At 39.4% G+C, this 19,107-nt stretch overlaps 1 protein-coding gene across 2 annotated transcripts in view; it reads left to right on the top strand.

The window, feature by feature from the left end:
- The first annotated feature begins 116 nt into the window (after positions 1 to 116).
- Positions 117 to 19,107, top strand: part of MAP4K3 (mitogen-activated protein kinase kinase kinase kinase 3) — a 196,508-nt gene continuing 177,517 nt past the window's right edge. For both annotated transcript variants that reach the window (XM_061211158.1, XM_061211157.1), the window contains exon 1: positions 117 to 450. In XM_061211158.1, coding sequence (XP_061067141.1) covers positions 355 to 450 — 96 coding nt within the window. In that variant the 5' untranslated portion in view covers positions 117 to 354. The remainder of the gene's footprint in view (positions 451 to 19,107) is intronic.

Genomic DNA, 19,107 nt, shown 5'->3' with positions numbered 1-19,107 from the left:
CTGCGCAGTCGGGCGGGAGCCGGGAAAGGGGAGGAGGGTGGAGGAGCCGGAGTAAGGGGAGGGGGAGGAGCGGCGAAGGCGGAAGCCATGTTGGAGTTTCACCCCGAGCGAGGGGCTGCGAGCGTCCTCGGCTCCGTGTGGGTGTGACCCGGGTTCGGCGCCGCGGCGGGCTGCGGGGGGCGGGGACGGTTAGGCCGGTTGTCGTCGTCCGCGGCGGCGGCCGCAGCGTGGAGCCGGGCGATTGTGACCGCCGGGGGAGCAGGGGGCCCGCCGCGGCTCCCACTCTCCGTGTGGCCCCCTGAGCGCCCCCCCTCCCCTGCCCGGGAGGGAGGCGGGGGGCACCCGGGGCCCGCCATGAACCCCTGCTTCGATCTGTCCCGCCGGAACCCTCAGGAGGACTTCGAGCTGATTCAGCGCATCGGCAGCGGCACCTACGGCGACGTCTACAAGGTGAGGGCGAGGGGCCGCGCGCCGCTGAGGCCGTGGGGCGCTGACCCGCCGCGGGGAGGGCGGGGGGCGCCGGCGAGTCGGGGCGCCCGAGTCCGCGCTGCCTGTCGGCGGGAGACGCCGGCGCCCGGGAGCGGTGGGCGAGGAGGAGCGGCGGGTGCCCAGGGCTCCGCGACCGTGCAGAGAACAAAGGGCCAAACGTTTAACCCCGAGACCCCCGGGTCCTTACCTGAGCCTCCCCCGGACGCGCATTTCCCGGGAAGCGCTGAACGGCGGCGGCAACTCTGCTCCTCACCGCGCGGAGAGGGTCTGCGCGTTTGTTGCATTGGCAGGGTCAGTGCGACGAGCCGCACGGCAGGGGTTTGGCTTATGTCAAACCTGCATGCTCTCCACGGACCTGGGATTGTCCGCGGTGGGTTGGCAACTGCTGCCCACCAGGCCCGGCGATAGTCATTTCACTGGGCAGCGTCCATCGACAGCCCCTCAACCTTTAGCCTCTTAGCATCCGCATACCAGTTTCTTTTAATTTTCCAAGTAATGACTTTCTTTTGTAAAAGAGATCTGGTTAGCATGACTTCTTTCTTCTTTCCTCCCTTCCTCCCTCCCTTTCTTTCTCTTTCTTTCTTTCTTTTTTTCTTTCTTTTCTTTCTTTCCCTCCCTCCCCTCCCTTTCCTTCTTTTTTTCTTTCGAAAGAGCAACTTTTTTTCCAACTCGAATTGGACTGTGATGCCTTATTAAACTTGTTTTTGTCAGTGACACATAGGATTCAGCTTTTTTTTTTTTTATAAGTGAATTGAATACTTAGGAAAGGTACTGGTTTGGCAACGTTAGAATTCAAAGCCCATTAGTAGCACAGCATTCCTGTTGTAGAGGGACCACTTCTAAATGTGGCAGATAAATCATGCTTCTCTGGCCAGCTCAACTCTTGGCCTCACAGAGACTGCCAAGAAGAGCAGGCTTGTGCCAAATGTGGCAGCAGTCTTGATTTGGTTGTGTATCTTCTTACTGGTAACAGAAGTGGAGCTCCGCCTGTTTCACATAACACCTGAGGATGCACAAAGAAACTTTACTTTGGAAAGTTGAGCCTTAACTTTATTTTGCCCACCTTTAAGCAGTAGGTTTTTACTTTTACTTCACTTGTAATGCATATGGTAACTTAAATATTTAGTACAGTGCAACCAGTATTCTGCATTAGTCTTGTTTTGTGGATGGTTTGCTTTCCGTCATCAGTTATATCACCACTTTTCTCCATAGACAACACAGGTGTCTATGTTGTCACCTATGTGACACACCTACTGTGTATAAGGTACTGTGCATCTGTCTAAGCACTTGGGTTATAGCGCTAAAAGAGAGACATGTTCCCAAGTCTTACTTGTTTATATTTTTTGGACAAGAACAACATTAAACAACCATTTAAATAATTATTTTATTGAGTTTTCTTTCGTGCTGCAGAGAAGAGAGGATTAGGATTAGGGTTAGGAGAGCGTATAACAGGAGGACTTCATCTCCTCTGGGGAGTCAGAGGCAATGGGGAGAGGGAATTATGCCAGATAGAGGAAGCATGATCTGTGCAGGCTTGGAGGCCCCAAGGAACAGGGTGAGGATTTGAAAGAAGGCCTATGTGGCCTCAGTAGCCAGAGAGGGAGGATGACCCTAGATCATGCGGGCCTCTTTGGTCTTGTAAGGAGGTGGGACTTCTCTTTAGGACAATAAAGAGCTATTGCAGGGTTTTAAGTAGGAGAGTGAAATTAGACTTGGATTTTTACGAGCTTTCAAGCTTTACCTACTGCAGTGTGGGGAGTGGAGATGGGGGGCAGAGGTAAAGAGCAGTTAGGAGGCCATTGTAAGCATAACCATTACGGTATTGTGCTTGGAATTTGGAATTTGTAGTGATTGTGAAAGGTGAAGTGAGTGAATCCAGGTAGCTTAGAGTTGGTTAAGGGAGTCTGGTTAGGGCTTCCCTGACGACACAATGGTTAAGAATCCTCCTGCCAGTGCAGGGGACACAGGTTCGAGCCCTGGTCTGGGAAGATCCCACATGCCGGGGAGCAGCTAAGCCCGTGAGCCACAACTACTAAGCCTGCGCTCTAGAACCCGCGAGCCACAACTACTGAGCCCACGTGCCACAGCTACTGAGCCCGCGTGCCTAGAGCCCGTGCTCCTCAACAAGAGAAGCCACCGCAATGAGAAGCCTGCGCACTGCAACGAAGAGTAGCCCCCGCTCACCACAACTAGAGAAAGCCTGCGCACAGCAACGAAGACCCAACACAGCCAAAAAATAAATAAATAAATAAATAAATAAATTTTTAAAAAAGGGAGTCTGGTTATATTGAGATGAAAAGTTAACTGAAACTTTGCTAATGTGTCAGACTCAGGTGGCAGTGTAGACAGTAAGTTCTTTTTCAGTTCTTTACAAGAATAATTGGCCATGTATTTACTATATTTAGAAAAAACAGCTGGTAGTTAAGCCACATGATTAAAACGTAAAAAAATTAAGGCCTGTAATTTCCTAAGGACATCTAAGTGCAGTGCAGGTATAAGTTGATTAATCTTGTCATCTGTTTAAAATAATGATAATGGAAACTAACATTTATAGAGTGCTTATTACTTGCCAGGCACTGCTCGAAGACTTCTCCATGTATTACCTCAATCCTTACAACAGCCCAATGAAAGAGATGCTGTTATTAACTCCATTTTGCATCAGAAGAAACTAAGGCACAGGGAAGTTACAGTAACTTGCCAAAATTCGTAGGTGGCAAAGCCAAAATGTGAACCAGTTTGCTCTAGCTACTGTGTCCTTAACCAGCATATGGGCAGATAATGTATTATCGAATTTCCAGTGGAGAAACGGAGGCACACACTTAGTTTAGCATGTTAGTTGCAGCCACACTCCGAGTTAGCGTGGATCTTTAAGTAGTAGTTAGAATACCTAACTTCTGCTGTGCAGCCAGGCCTCACTGTTTTTGTAGAGTCTGCCAAGTGGACATCAGATAATAGATGCTTGATCCCTGCCTGCCAGACTCATCTAATATCAGGGGCCCAAAGCAGAGAAACTCTGTGTGGTTTTTGGCGTCATATCCCGTTTGCTGAATGACCCAAAGCTTAAACTATTTGTATTTTTGTCTGTACATAGTCATGTTCATGCTATAAAGATAACAGATTTTTTTGTATTTTGCTGTTTTCAATTTTCGTTATTTATACAAATGGTGTTGATTAGAGAGGAGTGCCTTAAAGAATTTTTTTTCAAAAGCCAGTATATATAATTTGCTCCTTAATTTGTCAGTATTTAGGTGCTAAAAATGGAATGATCTGATTAAGTAAATAAGTTAGAGGCCTAATTATTTATAGTCATTCTTAGAAGGTTGGTGTTTTAAGGGATTTTTATTTTGAAAACTATATCCTATGCAGTGTAATAATATGCTTATTATATTTAAGGTGAAGCTGGCATGGTTTAGTTAAAAAGTATTGAGCTAGGATGTGGAAGATCTAGAATTTATTAGCTCTTTGGCCTTATAAAATCACTTAGCCTCTCAGAACTGTTTTGTTGTGAAGGTATTATTACCATCATATGCCCTTCTGTTTATGGTGTTGACTTGTTTCACTCAACAAATACGTTTTAATTTTTTTGAGGCCAAAAAAATGCAAATATACATTTCCTCTGCACTGTCTTAAAGTACATGAAAATATAGTTTAAAAAGAAGTCTTACATACTTTTAAATGTCCTGTAACTCTGGGCTTTATCTGTCAGATGAAGTATCTGTAGCAGGAGTTACCTAGGGACTTGGGAGTTGACAGAAAGGGCTCTGTGGTTGAGCTTCAGGGGGCCCATGAAACCCTTGGAAATTTATAGGCTTAATGTTGTATGTGTGTGTGTTTTTCTGGAGAGATGGCTTTTGGTATTCATTACATTCTCAAAGAGTTCCATGATCCCAAAAAAGAAGAGAATGAATGATCTATAGGTTTGTCACTTGAAAGCGATTACTTGGAGAAGTTAGGTCTTTGTATACCATATCACATTATCAACATTTATCAACATTAGTATGATTTTCACATGCATTATGCTATTTTTTCTCAGGCAGTTTTCCAGTTTAATTTGTATTATTCCTACCCTTAGAGTCTTCATTTCCGGATGTTTTTCTATATTTATTGCTAGAGAGACGATACTAAAGCTAGAGATAGGGTAAGGCAGGGTTGTTTTGAAGTACTGGTCTTCATGTGTTTCTCAGGGAGTATCTCATCTGGTCTTGTGGCGTTAGCCTTGTCCCTGTGAACGACTCCCAGATGCCCCCAGCTTGTGCCTTCTGAGTTCTAGCCCATTATCTCCAACTGACAAATGGAGACAATGTCAAAAGCCCCAGTAGTGTCAGTTTGCTAAGGCTTGAAGCCTTGGAATCATCTTTTACTTCCAGACTGGACTTCATAAGCATTTTCCAAACTGTGACCAGGGGACTTCCCTGGCAGTCCAGTGGTTAGGACTCTGCACTTCCACCGCAGGGGGCGCGGGTTCGATCCCTGGTCAGGGAACTAAGAAGATCCTGCATGCTGTGGGATGCAGGCAAACAAACAAACAAACAAAAAAAAAACTGTGACCAGGGTGCTCCAGGGAAAGCAGTACTATGAGTGTATCAGAGACCGAGAAGTCCTATGGTAAAGAAACCTGGTAAACTTTGCTTAACCCAGCAAACTCCAAAGTTACTTGACGATGGGATTCTTCTCTGTAATACCGATTGCTTGTCCTTAGAACTGGTGTCTTGTAGAACATGCTTTGGAAATGTTGATATTGATTTTATCTGTGTGTGTTTGGAAGCCGTTCCCTCTGAAGCAGAGGCTGTAATGTGGCTAAGCTCCAAGGTAACATTCACATGGTGATCTATGTAAAGAGAGACTCTGAAAGCTGACAGGAGAAAAATTTAAGGTTGGACAGTGAAATCAGGAAATTAATTTGTATGTTCAAGTATTTAGTGAATTATGTGTTGACTTGTTTGTAACTCTGCATCTTTTATGGTATTCCGATTAATATCATCAAACACTAATTCTTTCATTATAGTCAGGATTTATTAGAACTTTTCTGGAAAACTCAGTTCTGAAACCTTGCCTGTTATGAGGGACATGAAGACCTTAAGCATTTAGAAAAGAACAGCTGAAGGAAAATAAAACATGTGTATCTGGATTATGCCCATTTTTACTTTCATGGAGGACAAAGTCTAGAGGGACCAGAAGAAGTGGTCCTAAACTTCAGAATGATTGTTTGAGTATTTAAGGTAAATTAAGGTAGAGTTTCCTCGTATCAGTAGTTATTTGAGGTGGAAAATGACAGTGGAACAGATTGTGGGATAATTTCTATAGATACAAACAGCTTACCTGACTTTGATATGGATCTGATTCCCTAAAGGAGGTACTTACCTCCAAGATTTGATTTGTATGTATATTTACTTGTGAAACATCTAATTATTTTGTATTGAGAATGAATAGTTATTCTCTCATGAGAGTCCGTTTAACATTCATCCTACACTGAATAGCTGTAATATGAAAGGAAAGGTCCTAGGGACTGTGTGTGGAGTAGGAAAAATGACAAGACTTGGTACTTTATTTACAGGGACATAAATTGTGAACCTACTTTTAGCTATCATAGTTTGAGATCAAAACCGTGTTGATTTCCTCTTTTCTAGCACATTAAATCTCTTACTGGCTGAGAGATTGTCTTGACACTCCATAATCTAGACAACCGACCTCTCTGTAGCACAGCATAGTGATTTTTTTTTTAACATCTTTATTGCAGTATAATTGCTTTACAATGGTGTGTTAGTTTGCTTTATAACAAAGTGAATCAGGTATACATATACATATATCCCCATGTCTCCTCTCTCTTGCGTCTCCCTCCCACCCTGCCTATCCCACTGCTCTAAGGTGGTCACAAAGCACCGAGCTGATCTCCCTGTGCTATGCGGCTGCATCCCAGTAGCTCTCTATTTTACGTTTGGTAGTGTGTGTTCAGCACAGTGATTTAAGAGCAGGTTCTGGAGGCAGACTGCCTAGTTTCACCACCCACTAGCCAATTACGTAATCCTTCTCTCTGTGCCTCAGTTTCCTCAGTTGTAAAACGGAGATGCTTAGAAAAGTACTTGGGGGACTTCCCTGGTGGTCCAGTGGGTAAGTCTCCGCACTCCCAATGCAGGGGGCCTGGGTTCGATCCCTGGTCGGAGAACTACATCCTGCACGTGTGCTGCAACTAAGAGTCTGCATGCTGCAACTAAGAAGCCCGCGTGCCGCAACTAAGACCTGGCACAGCCAAAATAAATAAATAAATAATAAATAAATAAAGATAAAAAAAAGAAAAGTACTTGGGACAGTGCCTGTCACATAATACTCAGTAATTGTTAATTGTCAATAATGCTGTTTATTATTATGTATTTCTCCTGCTCCTGTCTTCCTAACCTGCTCTGCTCATGGCTGGTGCCTCTGGTTTTACACTTGCTGTCTGTGCTTGAACCGCCCCCCCCCCACCCCCAGTATCTGTATGGTTTGTTTCTTCATCTCCCTCAGGTCTCAGCTCAGATGTCACCTTTTAATGTGCCCGTTCCTTATCATCCTATAGAAACAGCTCCTCCCCACCTCTGTCTTTACCAGGGACGGATCCAGATTTTGTAGGCCCTGAACTTTATACAGTAATTTGGGTACCCTCGTTGAGAAAACAAATAAATTAGAATAAAAAGATTGGTGTGAAAGTGAATAATTATTTAGAGTTAGAAAAGATGTCCCAACAAAATGCTGTAACCTTAGAGTCAGGTCCCTTTCTTCTGAGGTCTCTTTAGGCATTTAATCAAAAATGCTATCATTCAGTAGTGCTTCCTGATAGCCACCGGGCTTCTCTTCCCCACCAACAACATTCTGTGTGTCCCAGTAACTCTCAGTACTCATAGAGGCCCGGGCAAGTGAGGAGGCCTGAACTGTAAGTTTTATTAGCTTTATAAAAAATTCAGCTTTGCCTCTTACTCTCCCTAATTTTCACTGTGGCATGTATCACCTTATATTTATTTGTTTATTGCCTTTCTTTCCCCACTAGAGTGTAAGTCCAGGAAGCTGGGGGTTTTGTTTTGTTCATGGCTGTATCCCCAGAACATAGAAAAGTGCCTAACACGTATTTAGACTCTCAGTAAATATTTGTGGAATGAATGAATGAACTGGCATGAGAGGAACAAACCATGTGCTGCTACCTAAGTTTAGAGGAAGGAGATCATTATTTCTGGTTGGGAGAAATCATAGCAGGTTTTCAAGTGGAGATGACATTGGGCTTGACCTAGATCTCTGGCCATAGTGGGTATAGAATGAATTAAACATTGTGGTTTATTATTAGGCCTAAACTAAATCAGTAGGTTTAATGTATCTTCTGCATAATAAGCAATGTTCATAACTCATATGCATATGAGAATACACTGTCATTTTAAAGTAAAGACATTTAGTGACTAGTGAATATATATAGCTATTACATACTGGTTTTTGTTTTTTGAAAATATGATTAAATTGGACTTCTAATCAGGAAGAGGACTTTGTTAACCAATACCAAAAGGCCTTAGATTTGAGAGATGAAATCATGTTTGTTTTCTACTTTTGTTTTTACAGTTTTTTTGGTTCTGGAAGATGCCATGTTTCAGAGTTCCAGCTGCCTTGACCTGAGATTTTAGGTTTGGATTCCTAATGTGACAGTGTATCACCTCCCTTAGTCCTTAAAGTGTATTGGAAAAATCTTAGATTTGACCGTAAATTTAGGTATGTCCAAAGAAGACATTTCTTTAGTTTGTTTAAACTCTTCTTAGAAACTTGAGATGGTAAGAAAATTCTTTCTGCGTAAATCATCCACCTTCTGCTCAAAGAATCTTCTCTGCATTGCCTATAAACTTAAGTACACACCTTTTTTTTTAAATTGAGGTGTAGTTTCTGTACAATATTATGTAAGTTACAGGTATACAATATAGTGATTCAAAATTTTTAAAAATTATACTCCATTGGTAGTTTAAGCCTGACGTTCAAGGCATTGTCCTTTTTGCTCTCTGGGCCCTTACAATGAGAAAGTTTAGATTGGAGGAGGCAGGGAGAGAGGAGGAAAGCAGAGGAGGGAATAGGGGCTGGGGGTGCTTTCCAGGTGAGTGTTTAACCACAGGAGTAAAGGGTTGGAGACTGAAAGGGAGGATTAAGTAACATGGAAGACTTGTTTGTTTGTTTTTTATAGCTTTTTAAAAAAATTTTTTAATTTATTTATATATTTATGGCTGTGTTGGGTCTTCGTTTCTGTGCGAGGGCTTTCTCCAGTTGCGGCAAGTGGGGGCCACTCTTCATCGCGGTGCGCGGGCCTCTCACTGTCGTGGCCTCTCTTGTTGCGGAACACAGGCTCCAGACGCGCAGGCTCAGTAATTGTGGCTTACGGGCCTAGTTGCTCCGCGGCATGTGGGATCTTCCCAGACCAGGACTCGAATCTGTGTCCCCTGCACTGGCAGGCAGATTCTCAACCACTGCGCCACCAGGGAAGCCCGTAACATGGAAGACTTGTGTTGGGGAGCATGGAGAAGTAAAATTTGCTAGATAAGGCAGGGCCAATTTATGAAGTTCTTGAAAGCCAGGTAAAATTGTGTAGATAGGAAGTGACAGGATGTTGGGAACACTAAGGCTTTTGTACAAGAAGTAATAATGTTGAAAGTGCCCAGGATTATTCTGGCAATCGTAATGAGAGTGGATCAGAGAGGAAGGACAGAAATATCTGTTAAATAGAGTCTGTTTCAGAATCCTTTTGTACTCTTAAAAATTATTGAGAACACCAAAGTTGTTAATGTTAATTATATCTATTGCTATTGACTATATTAGCAATTATACCTGAGAAATTTTTTAAAATATTAATTTATTAAAAAGAATAATAAACCTATTACATGTTAACATAAATGACATTTTCATGAAAAATAACTATTTTCCAAACAAAAATTGAGTGAAGGGAGTGGAATTGTTGTACATTTTGCAAATCTCTTTAATATTTGGTTAAATAGAAGACAGCTGTTTCTCAGATGTGTTTCTTCATTCATCCTATTGGGATATTTTGTTTTGGTTGACATGTGAAGAAAATCTGGTCTCTCACATGTATTTATTTGGAAAAGGAGAATATTTTAATAGCCTTTTCAGGTAATTGTGGGTATTTTCCTCTTATACATTCTACACAACTTGACAATTAAAAGTTAGTTGCAATGTAGAATCCAAGACCTACCGTTATGGTAAAACACTTATTATTGGTCTCTGACTTAAAATGGATCATTTTTACCCACGTATGATTTTTTTAACATCATGCATTGGTCATTTGGAAAATATAGATTCATGATATTATCCAGATCTTCCTAAAGTTGCCATGTTTCATTACACAATATCATAAATCATCACTCATCTCATCAGAAAAGTCTTAAAGTATTGATGGTAGATAAAAGTTTTCCAAGATGCAAATTTCTCTTTGAAAGTGCTAAATGCATCACATGCAGCAAATACTGTTGTTTTTCATTGAACTGACAGGTTCATTTAGTTTATTTTCTAGAAAATGTCAGATACCTAAACATGAATAATCATGGTTTGTCAGCTGTTCTCTCAAGTAAAAACAGTGTTCTGTGGAAAAAGTGGCTTCTTCGGTTTGCAACTCAATCACCGGTGCTGTTCTTTGAGATAAACCAGTGTACTTGGTATGCAGAAGTGTTTATGCATTTCATCAAATAGAATATTAAAATGATAAGTAAGGGTCAAGATTTAATAAAATTAATAATGTTTATGCTTCAATAAGGGCATTCTTAAGTGAAACTGGCTTTTTTTTTCCCCCCCAGCGAGTGCATGGCAGTGCAGAATACACTTGACTGCTATACATTGTGGGTCTGCTGCCTTGATTTGTGCTAAGGCACCAGCAGTTTTACCACCATTGCTTTTGTATTATTGGTACAAATGTCAACACAGTGAAAGGGGGCCAATAACATTTCAGTATTATTATGAAAGTAGTTTTGACTTTTCAGACCCTCAGAAAGGAATCCCAGGGACCTCCACAGTTCTCCTCCACAGAACTGTGCTAGAAGATTATGTGGCGTAAGCTGAGGGTAAGGTGAGTGGTGATGGGTCAGACAAGGCAAACAGTAGTGAAGAACAGAAAGGAAGAACAGATAGGTGAGAAGCATCTTGGAGAGAAATTCGACAGGGCTTTGTGGAGAAATACAGGGATGGAGAGAGATGATTCAGAGAGGACTTAACAATTTTAAGCCTGATTGAAGAGCACGTAGTTGGTGCTTTATAAATACTTGTTTAAATCAATTAATAGTGGGAGAATGGCATCAGTTACAAAGACAGTAAAGTTGAGAAGGGGGAGCTCTGACAGAGTTTGGATTTTTTGTTAGAAAATAGGTATCTGTGAGGTTTTTTTTTTTTTCATTATTTTCTTACTGTGGTTACTTTAAAGAAACAGTAGTAATAATTACTTCCCTTCATTTTTCTGTGGAGAATAACAGTTCTTTAGCAGTGTCTTTAGACTAATAGAGGCTGATAAGAGCCAGAACCTTTCTCCCAGCTCTTACTGAGGGATTACCAGGAGGACGTGCAAAACATGTCCTCCTATTGAAGAAAAATGCTAGAGATTGGGAGGGTAATTGGTATAGGGGATTAGTGAACGGAACAGTAAAATATGAGCTAGCTATTTTTATTCTGGCATAAATTTGAAAAGTGTTTTGTATTCTGATTATAACATGTACATTTTTAAAAGAAAAAATAGACAATAAGAAAACTATAAGAAAACAAAATGATGAGTAATCTTACTCCCAAGAGGTGGATACTCTTAGTATTTTGATGTTTCTTTGTAGACAGATATTTTAGAAAACTTGTATGTTGTTGCATATTTTTAAAATTAAATTATGGCTTACTTAGAGTGGATGCACAGATCTTAAATCTTTCAGTTTGACATACATACAGCTGTGCAACCCATGCCTTTATTAAGGTAGAACATTTCGTTAACCTCAGAAAGTTCTTTTATGTCCCTTCCCAGTCATGCTGTCCACCCTCTTCCCCCCAGCCATTGCAATCACTGTTCTGATTTCTATCACTATAAAAGCTGTTCTAGAACGTGATATAAATGAATCACAAATGGATTACCTTGGCACCTTTGACAAAAATCAGTTGACAGTACATGTGTAGGTATACTGCACTCTGTCTTGTCCTGTTGAGCTGTTTGGCTATATTTTCAGCAATACCTCAGTCTTGCTTACTGTAGCTTCATAGAAAGAAAGCCTTGAAATCAGGTAGTGAGTCCTACAACTTTATTCTGCTTTTTCAAAATTGTTTTATCTCTTCTAGGTCCTTTATTTTTACCATACACATTTTAGAATCAGCATTTCAGTTACATGAAAAAGCCTTCCAAGATTTTACTTTTTATTTTAAAGTAATTAAAAACTCATAGGAAGTTGCAAAAAAAGTACAAAGAGGTCACATGGACCCAACACCCAGCTTCCCCCAGTGGTGATATTTTTGCCTAACTATAGTGCATTATCAAAACCTGGAGGTTGATTGACACAGTGCAATTAACTAGACCTTTGTCAGATTTCATCATTTTTTGCATGCGCTCATTTTTTTCATGCCTGTGTGCATAATTTTGTGACATTTTATCATGTATATAACCTACTGGGATTTTATTGGGATTATGTGGGATCTGTAGCTCAATTTGTGGAAAATTGAGATCTTAACAGTATTGGGTCCTTTGATCTGTGAATACAGTATCTCTCTCCATTTATTTAGCTCTCCTTTAACTTATTAATGTTGTGCCTTTTTTCCTTTTTAATTTATAAATTTAATCCTTCGCCTGTTCTACTAATATTGTAGTAAAAGATAACTATTATGTAATACTTCTTCAAAGTGGTACGGTAATTGTAATGTGAGGCACATTTTCAGTTTTTATTAAAATCTTCATTGTACTAGTGGTGTCTGACTTCCTTTGATTTAACCTTGAACATTTTTAGCCCTGAGCACATGGACTCTTTTTAAAGTTGGCAAAATGAAAACAGGGGAAATGACTATTTGAAAAGCTATCCACTTCAACTATATTATCTAAAGAGTAAAACAAAGTCCTTAGAACCTGATTTGTTTTTATGTATGAGATGTATCTGTTTATTGGTGCATATTTTGCAAATTTAATATTTTTTGTGCTTATTAAAGGAAAATAAAGTTTTCTTCGTCTTTAAGTGAAAAATAAACAACATTGTGCTTGATTGTTTAGGAGATCCTAAAGAATTTCTTTCTTATCTTGAGGAGCTTATGATTTGATTTGAGGAAACAAAATATGCCTAAGTGGAACATCTAAAGAACATTTATAAGGCAGTATTTTAACAATTAAAAGAGCAATCACATGTTTTAAATACTACAGAAATTCAATTTAACGGAAAGGTGAGTTGGTGTTAATTTGATAAAGATTTTCTGGAAGAGTGAATCTGATCTGGGAATCAAAGAAATAATTGGGTTTTCAGTTGTAGAGAACCTTTCATTTATAGAGAACCTTTCATTTGTGAGGGAAGCCATTCCAAAAGAGTAGATATGGATAAAAATACAGCTGTGGGACAGAAGTGGGCAAAGAGATAATAGACATTCTGACTAAAGCAAGGGTCGACATTTTTGAGATGTGATAGATAATGTTTCAGATATCCAAGATACAGACAAACAAATGCTTGGAGAACGTGCAACTCATTTGATTTACAGTATAATATTTTCCAAATTCATTAGGGCCACTCTTGTCTTTCTGATCTTCTTGTGTCACTATTTGGATGGTATCAGTAAGTTTTATTTCCCCCCTTTCCCCTCTGTTGGGTTAAAAGTTATACATTTTATTTTTATACTTTTGGTGTCAAATTTCAATATGCATAATAAACTAATACATCTCTCTCTGTTCCCTTTCCGGTCAGTACATGGACTTGGGAATGATTCAGTTCAGTTACCACCTTCCTATTTTGTGGTGTTGTCTGTTATTTTGGTTCTATATTGCTTTCTTGTCTCCCAGATGAGTGTTTATTATCATTGTTTTATACATACAGTGCTATTTTACGGTCACCCATATGTGTTTTCAATTTCTTTGCTCTCCATTGTTTCTTGGCATCTTGCTCCGTCATTCTGGCTTCAGTTTTCTTCTTCCTGGTGAGCATTATTTGGTAGGGTTCTTCCTCCCTCCCTCCCTCCTTTCGACTGTGTAAAGGTAAACTCAGTCTCTTTTTTTCAAAAATGTCTCTTTTGTCTTTAAATCATAATTTAGTGTAGTGTAACTAAGTTGACAGTTATTTTCTCTCAGAACTTTGAAGCTACTCTGTTAATGCTAAGAAGTCTGTTGTCAATTTAATTGTTGTTCCTTGTAGCTAGCTAATCAGTGTTTTCTTTCTAATTGTCTTTTAAGATTTTTTTTTCGTTGACTCTGGTGTCCTTCAGTTTTACATTGATGTTTCTAGATAAGGATTTAAATAAAAGTATTTGTTGTTTTTCTTTTAAGAGTAACTTGTTTCATCAGTCCTGGAAAATTGTAAGCTGGCATGTCTTTGACTATTATTTCTTTCCTATCGCTCTGTTGTTCTTTCTTTAGAACTCCTATTGTATACTTTTCCTTCTATTTCTTCATGTCTCATAATGTCATGATTTTTTCAGCTCTGTATTCTGTCTTGTATTATGGTTCATATCTTCAGTATCTTCAATTGTATCTATGTCTCATCTGCTATTCAAAATATCTGTGACTTTAAAAAAAATAATTTGAACTCACAGGAAAAATAGAAGAATAATATAAAGAACTCTTATATACCCTTTTCCAAATTCACCAGTGGTTAACACTTTGCCACATTTGCTTTATCATTTTTTTCTTCTCTCTCTCTCTCTCTCTCTCTCTATATATATATATACGCACATATTGTTTTTCTCTGAACCATTTGAGAGTAAATTACAGACATCATGCTCCTTTACCCATACACAACTCAGTGTATATTTCTCAAAATAAATATTTTCACTTAAATAAAACCACAGTACAGTTATCAAAGTCAGAGACTTTTAATATTAATATAATACTATTATCTGATCTATAGACCTTATTCAGATTTCTGTCAATGGTCTTAATAATGTCGATAAGAGCATTTTTTCCTCCTAGTTCAGAAACTAATCCAGGATCATAGATTGCTTTTAGTTTTCAATCTCTTTTCATCTGGAATAGTTTTTTAGCCTTTGTTTTTCTAGACACTGATATTTCTGAAGAGTATGTGTCACTTATTTTGTAGAATGTCCTTCATTTTCAGAGTGTCTGGTGTTTCCTTTTGGTTAAATTCAGGTGACACATTTTGGGCAGAAAAGCATGTAAGTGATGATGTGTACTTAGTGAATCATATCAGGAGGCACATGATGTTGATATGTCCCATTATTAATGTTAGTTTTGATCACTTGGTTAACTTGGATCTGCCAAACTTCTTCACTATAAAGTTGCTATTTTTTTCCTTTTGTAATTATTATAATAAGTAATTTGTAGGGAGATACTCTGAGACTATATAATATCTCCTTCCTCACCTAACGTACACCCATTAGTTTTAGCATCCATTGATGAGTCTTACTTGAATTATTAACTATGATGGTTGCAAAATAGTGGTTTTCTAACTCCATTAATTTCTTCTATATTTATTGGTTGGCATTCTGTTGTGATCTTTTACTTCCTGATTTATTTATTTTTGGACTTACGGATTCTTATTTTATTCATTGGGTTCCAGTTAATCACTGTCACTTGTTTTGATGGTCAAACTATTTAAGCTTTAGTTAGCTGGATACTGTCTTAGCTCAGGCTGCCAAAACAAAATTCCATAGACTGGGTGGCTTAAACAACAGAAATTTACTTTCTCACAGTTCTGGAGACTAGAAGTCTAGGATCAAGGTGTGCCAACACGATTGGTTTCTGATGAGGGCCCTCTCCCTGGTTTGTAGATGGCCCTCATCTGGTTTCTTACTGTGTGCTCACATGGCAGAGAGGGAATGAAGCTCTCTTGTGTCTCTTCTTTTAGGGCACTAATGCCATATGAGGGTCCCTACCCTCATGACCTCATCTAAACCTAATTACCTCCCCAAGGCCCTGTCTCCAAACACCATCACCTTGGGATTAGGGTTTCAACACATGAATTGGGGGGAAGGGGGGGGACACAGTTCAGTCCATAGCAGATTCAGTTGCTTTTTAAATTTTAATAATTATGTTTTGAGAAATTATATTTCTTTTTCAAGTCTGTATTCTTTTTGCATAGTTTCTTGTTCTTAGAGTTTTGACCCTTTTTTATAACTTTGATTATTTTAACATAGTTATTAACATTCTCTTTCAAATTACGATTCTGTCTTTTCAAATTGGGGGGGATGTTAATCTTTCTGTGTGTTGGTTTGTTGTGTTTGCTGACTCTCACTTGTGGATTTTTATTTTAATTTTGAATTCATCTGAAATTTCTCTAAGAATCTTTTGTGGCTTAAATTATGGGAGTGTCCTTACAAAACAGTTTTGCTTTCACTCCTATCAGGAACCTCATGAGTCTCATTGGTCTGGGACTAATCTTTATGTTAAGGGCTCAGTTTGGAATTTCCCACACCTCATGGGTAATGCAGATTTGAACCCCAGACCCAAATGAGTAGCAGGCTCTTGGTTTTGAATTCTTTAAGGGGCTTTGTTCTTTCCTCCCTGCCTTAAGCATCTGTGTACAGAGGTTTTTGTGTGGACATAACTTTTCAACTCGGGGGTAAATACCAAGGAGTGCCGTTGCTGGATTGTGTGTTGAGACTATGTTTAGCTTTGTAAAAAACTGTCAAACTTTCTTCCAGAGTGGCTGTACTGTTTTGCATTCCCACCAGCAGTGAATCCTGTTCCTGTTGCTCCACAGCCTTGCCAGCATTTGGTGTTGTCTGTCTTTTGGATTTTGGCTATTTCTAATAGGTGTGTAGTGATCATCTTGTTGTTTAATTTGCAGTTCCCTAGTGACGTTGATCATCTTTCCGTGTGCTTATTTGTCATCTGTTTATCTCATTTGGTGAGTTGTCTGTTCAGATCTTTTGTCCTTTTTAAAATTGGATTGCTTGTCTTCTTATAGTTGCGTTTTAAGGGTTCTTTGTATATTTTAGATACAAGTCCTGTACCAGATACGTGTTTTGCAGTTATTTTCTCCCATCTGTGGCTTGTCTTTTCATTCTCTTAACAGTGTCTTTAGCAGAGCAGAAGTTTTTAATTTAGTGAAGTCCAGCTTATTGATTATTTCCTTCATTGATCGTGCCTTTGGCGTTATCTAAAAACCCATTGCCAAACCCAAACCAAGGTCACCTAGGTATCCTCTTCTAGAACTTTTGTAGTTTTGCATTTGACATTTAGATCTATGATCTATTTGAATTGATTTTTGTGAGAGGTGTTAAGATCTGTGTCTAGATTTTTTTTTTTTTTTTGCATGTGGATATCCAGTTGTTCCAGTACCATTTGTTGAAAAGATCATCCCTTTTCCATCTAATTGCCATTGTTCCTTTGTCAAAGATCACTTGACTGTATTTGTATGGGTCTATTTCTGGGTTCTTGTGTTAGTTTGCTGGGCTGGCAAAACAAAGTATCACAGACTGGATGGCTTAAACAACAGAAACTTATTTTCTCATAGTTCCTAGTTCTGGAGGCTAGAAGTCTGAGATCAAGGTGTCAGCAGGGTTAGTTTCTTCTGAGGTCTTACTCCTTGTCTCATAAATGGCTGTGTTCTCCTGGTGTCTTTACATGGTCTTCCCCCTGGAACTGTCTGTGTTCAAACAAGAGTAGTTTGAGATTATTAAAGAGTGGTAATTTGGAGTCAGATATAGCATAGAACTAAAGGAAGTAAGGACTGGGAGTCCATTGAGTGTAGTTAGGAGGACGTACTTGCTGTCTATAGAGTTGTTTTCTGGAGTGGTTGGAATGGTTGGCAAAGTATCCTGTTTACAAGTGATTCAGAAGGTAAGAGGAGGTGGTGACATCTTCTATAGTCTCTTGTTGGGGAGGTTGATCCTGTTACTTCCTCCTAGTACCATATCATTTATATCCTTCTCTTAGTGTGTTCCCCAGGAGTACTTATTGAGCATCTCTGCTGAGCTCTGTACTATGGCTGATGCAGATGATGTGAGCCCTCTTCTCAAGGAGGTGGCAGACTAGGTATGGGCATAGTACTAAGTAATTTAATTACAGCATTAACTTGGAGCATTCTTTGATTATGTATTGAGTTATATGATTCTTGATAGACGTTCAGAAGATCAGAAAATGATTGCAGTCCATGGCCAAATAGAAAAGGCTTTTTAGAAGAAACGGAATGAAAGCTGGGCTTTAAAATGTGATTTAGATTTAAATTGGTGAAGTGGAACGACATTGTAGTTGAGGTGAATATTGGAAAATGAAGACCTGCTAGGGGGAGGAATAAGTAAGAAGGGATCATGCAGGAAACAGGTCAGACTGCATCAAATGATTTGTATTGGAGAATAATGGAGAATATTGAATATTAACAACAACAATAATTATAATAATAGCAAATAGTGTTTATGGAGTACTTACTATGTACTAGGCATGCCCCTGTGTAAACAACGCCTAAACAATCCAGGGGTGAATGGTAATGATGTGAATTGGATTAATGACAGGAGAAGTTTTGGGCATAGATGGCCTGGAGAGATGGGAAACTTGAGTAGAGTAGAGTTAGATTTTGGACAGATCGATTGAGAGAATATATTTAAGTAGAAAGGTGTTGTCCCATTACCCTCCCCATCCCCATCCCTACACCCACCCCCTGCAGTGGTAGACTAACAGATTTGAAGGGACCAGTGGGACATATGGTAAAGAAGGAAAGAGTGCACATGAGAACAAGAATTCTTCAGTGATGGGAGCCAAGAGAAGGGACATCTTTTGCCAGGAGTTTTCAAATGAAGAAGAACTCTCATCTGACTTCCTCCTCACCTTTGATGTCTAAGGGATTCAAAGAATTCAAGATTCATGGTTTCAGTCTTTCTTTTGAGGTGTCATATTTGAGTGAGTGAGTGAAATATGCCACGAAAGACCTATGCTGTAAGTACACATGTATGTGAAAGTTATGGTCTTTAGGAAAAGGTTTGGTATTACAAGTTACTGAATATGTTCTAGTTGAAACAGTTAAGAATAATGGAGAGATAGTAAGAGATTACCCACCATTATTGTTATCAGAGTTTTCTTTAAACACCTGTGCCTCCTTAAAATCGTTTTTTGGGTTCCTGTATTCCTTTCAGTGCCTCAGGAATTGGTGACTTATGATCTCCCACTGTCCCTACACAGGAAGATTCACACTTCTCTCCCTCCATGTCATCCTTAGGAGGTGACAGAGTTGATGGAAGGAAGAGAACATTGAAGGTACCAAGTGATAGGAAACCCAGATGGACATGGTCATTATTAAAACTTGCTCATCTTTCCCTTCTCTGCTTCTTGCTGCATCTATCCCCACCCCCTGCTCCTTCACCCTTTCTCCCTTTGATGAAAACTCAAACCCCAAACCTTTAAAGAGGGTTGAGTAGAGACTATAAAGCTTTTTGCAGAAACAGGCCACACACGCAGTTATGTTTACTTTTTTTTTTTTTTTTGGTTATGTTTACTTTTTGTATGTCATT

The sequence above is a fragment of the Eubalaena glacialis genome, chromosome 14 (genome assembly GCF_028564815.1).
Source record: "Eubalaena glacialis isolate mEubGla1 chromosome 14, mEubGla1.1.hap2.+ XY, whole genome shotgun sequence".
NCBI lineage: Eukaryota > Metazoa > Chordata > Mammalia > Artiodactyla > Balaenidae > Eubalaena > Eubalaena glacialis.
Note: the sequence above shows the minus strand (reverse complement) of the source record. Positions and strands in the feature narration are given on the sequence as shown.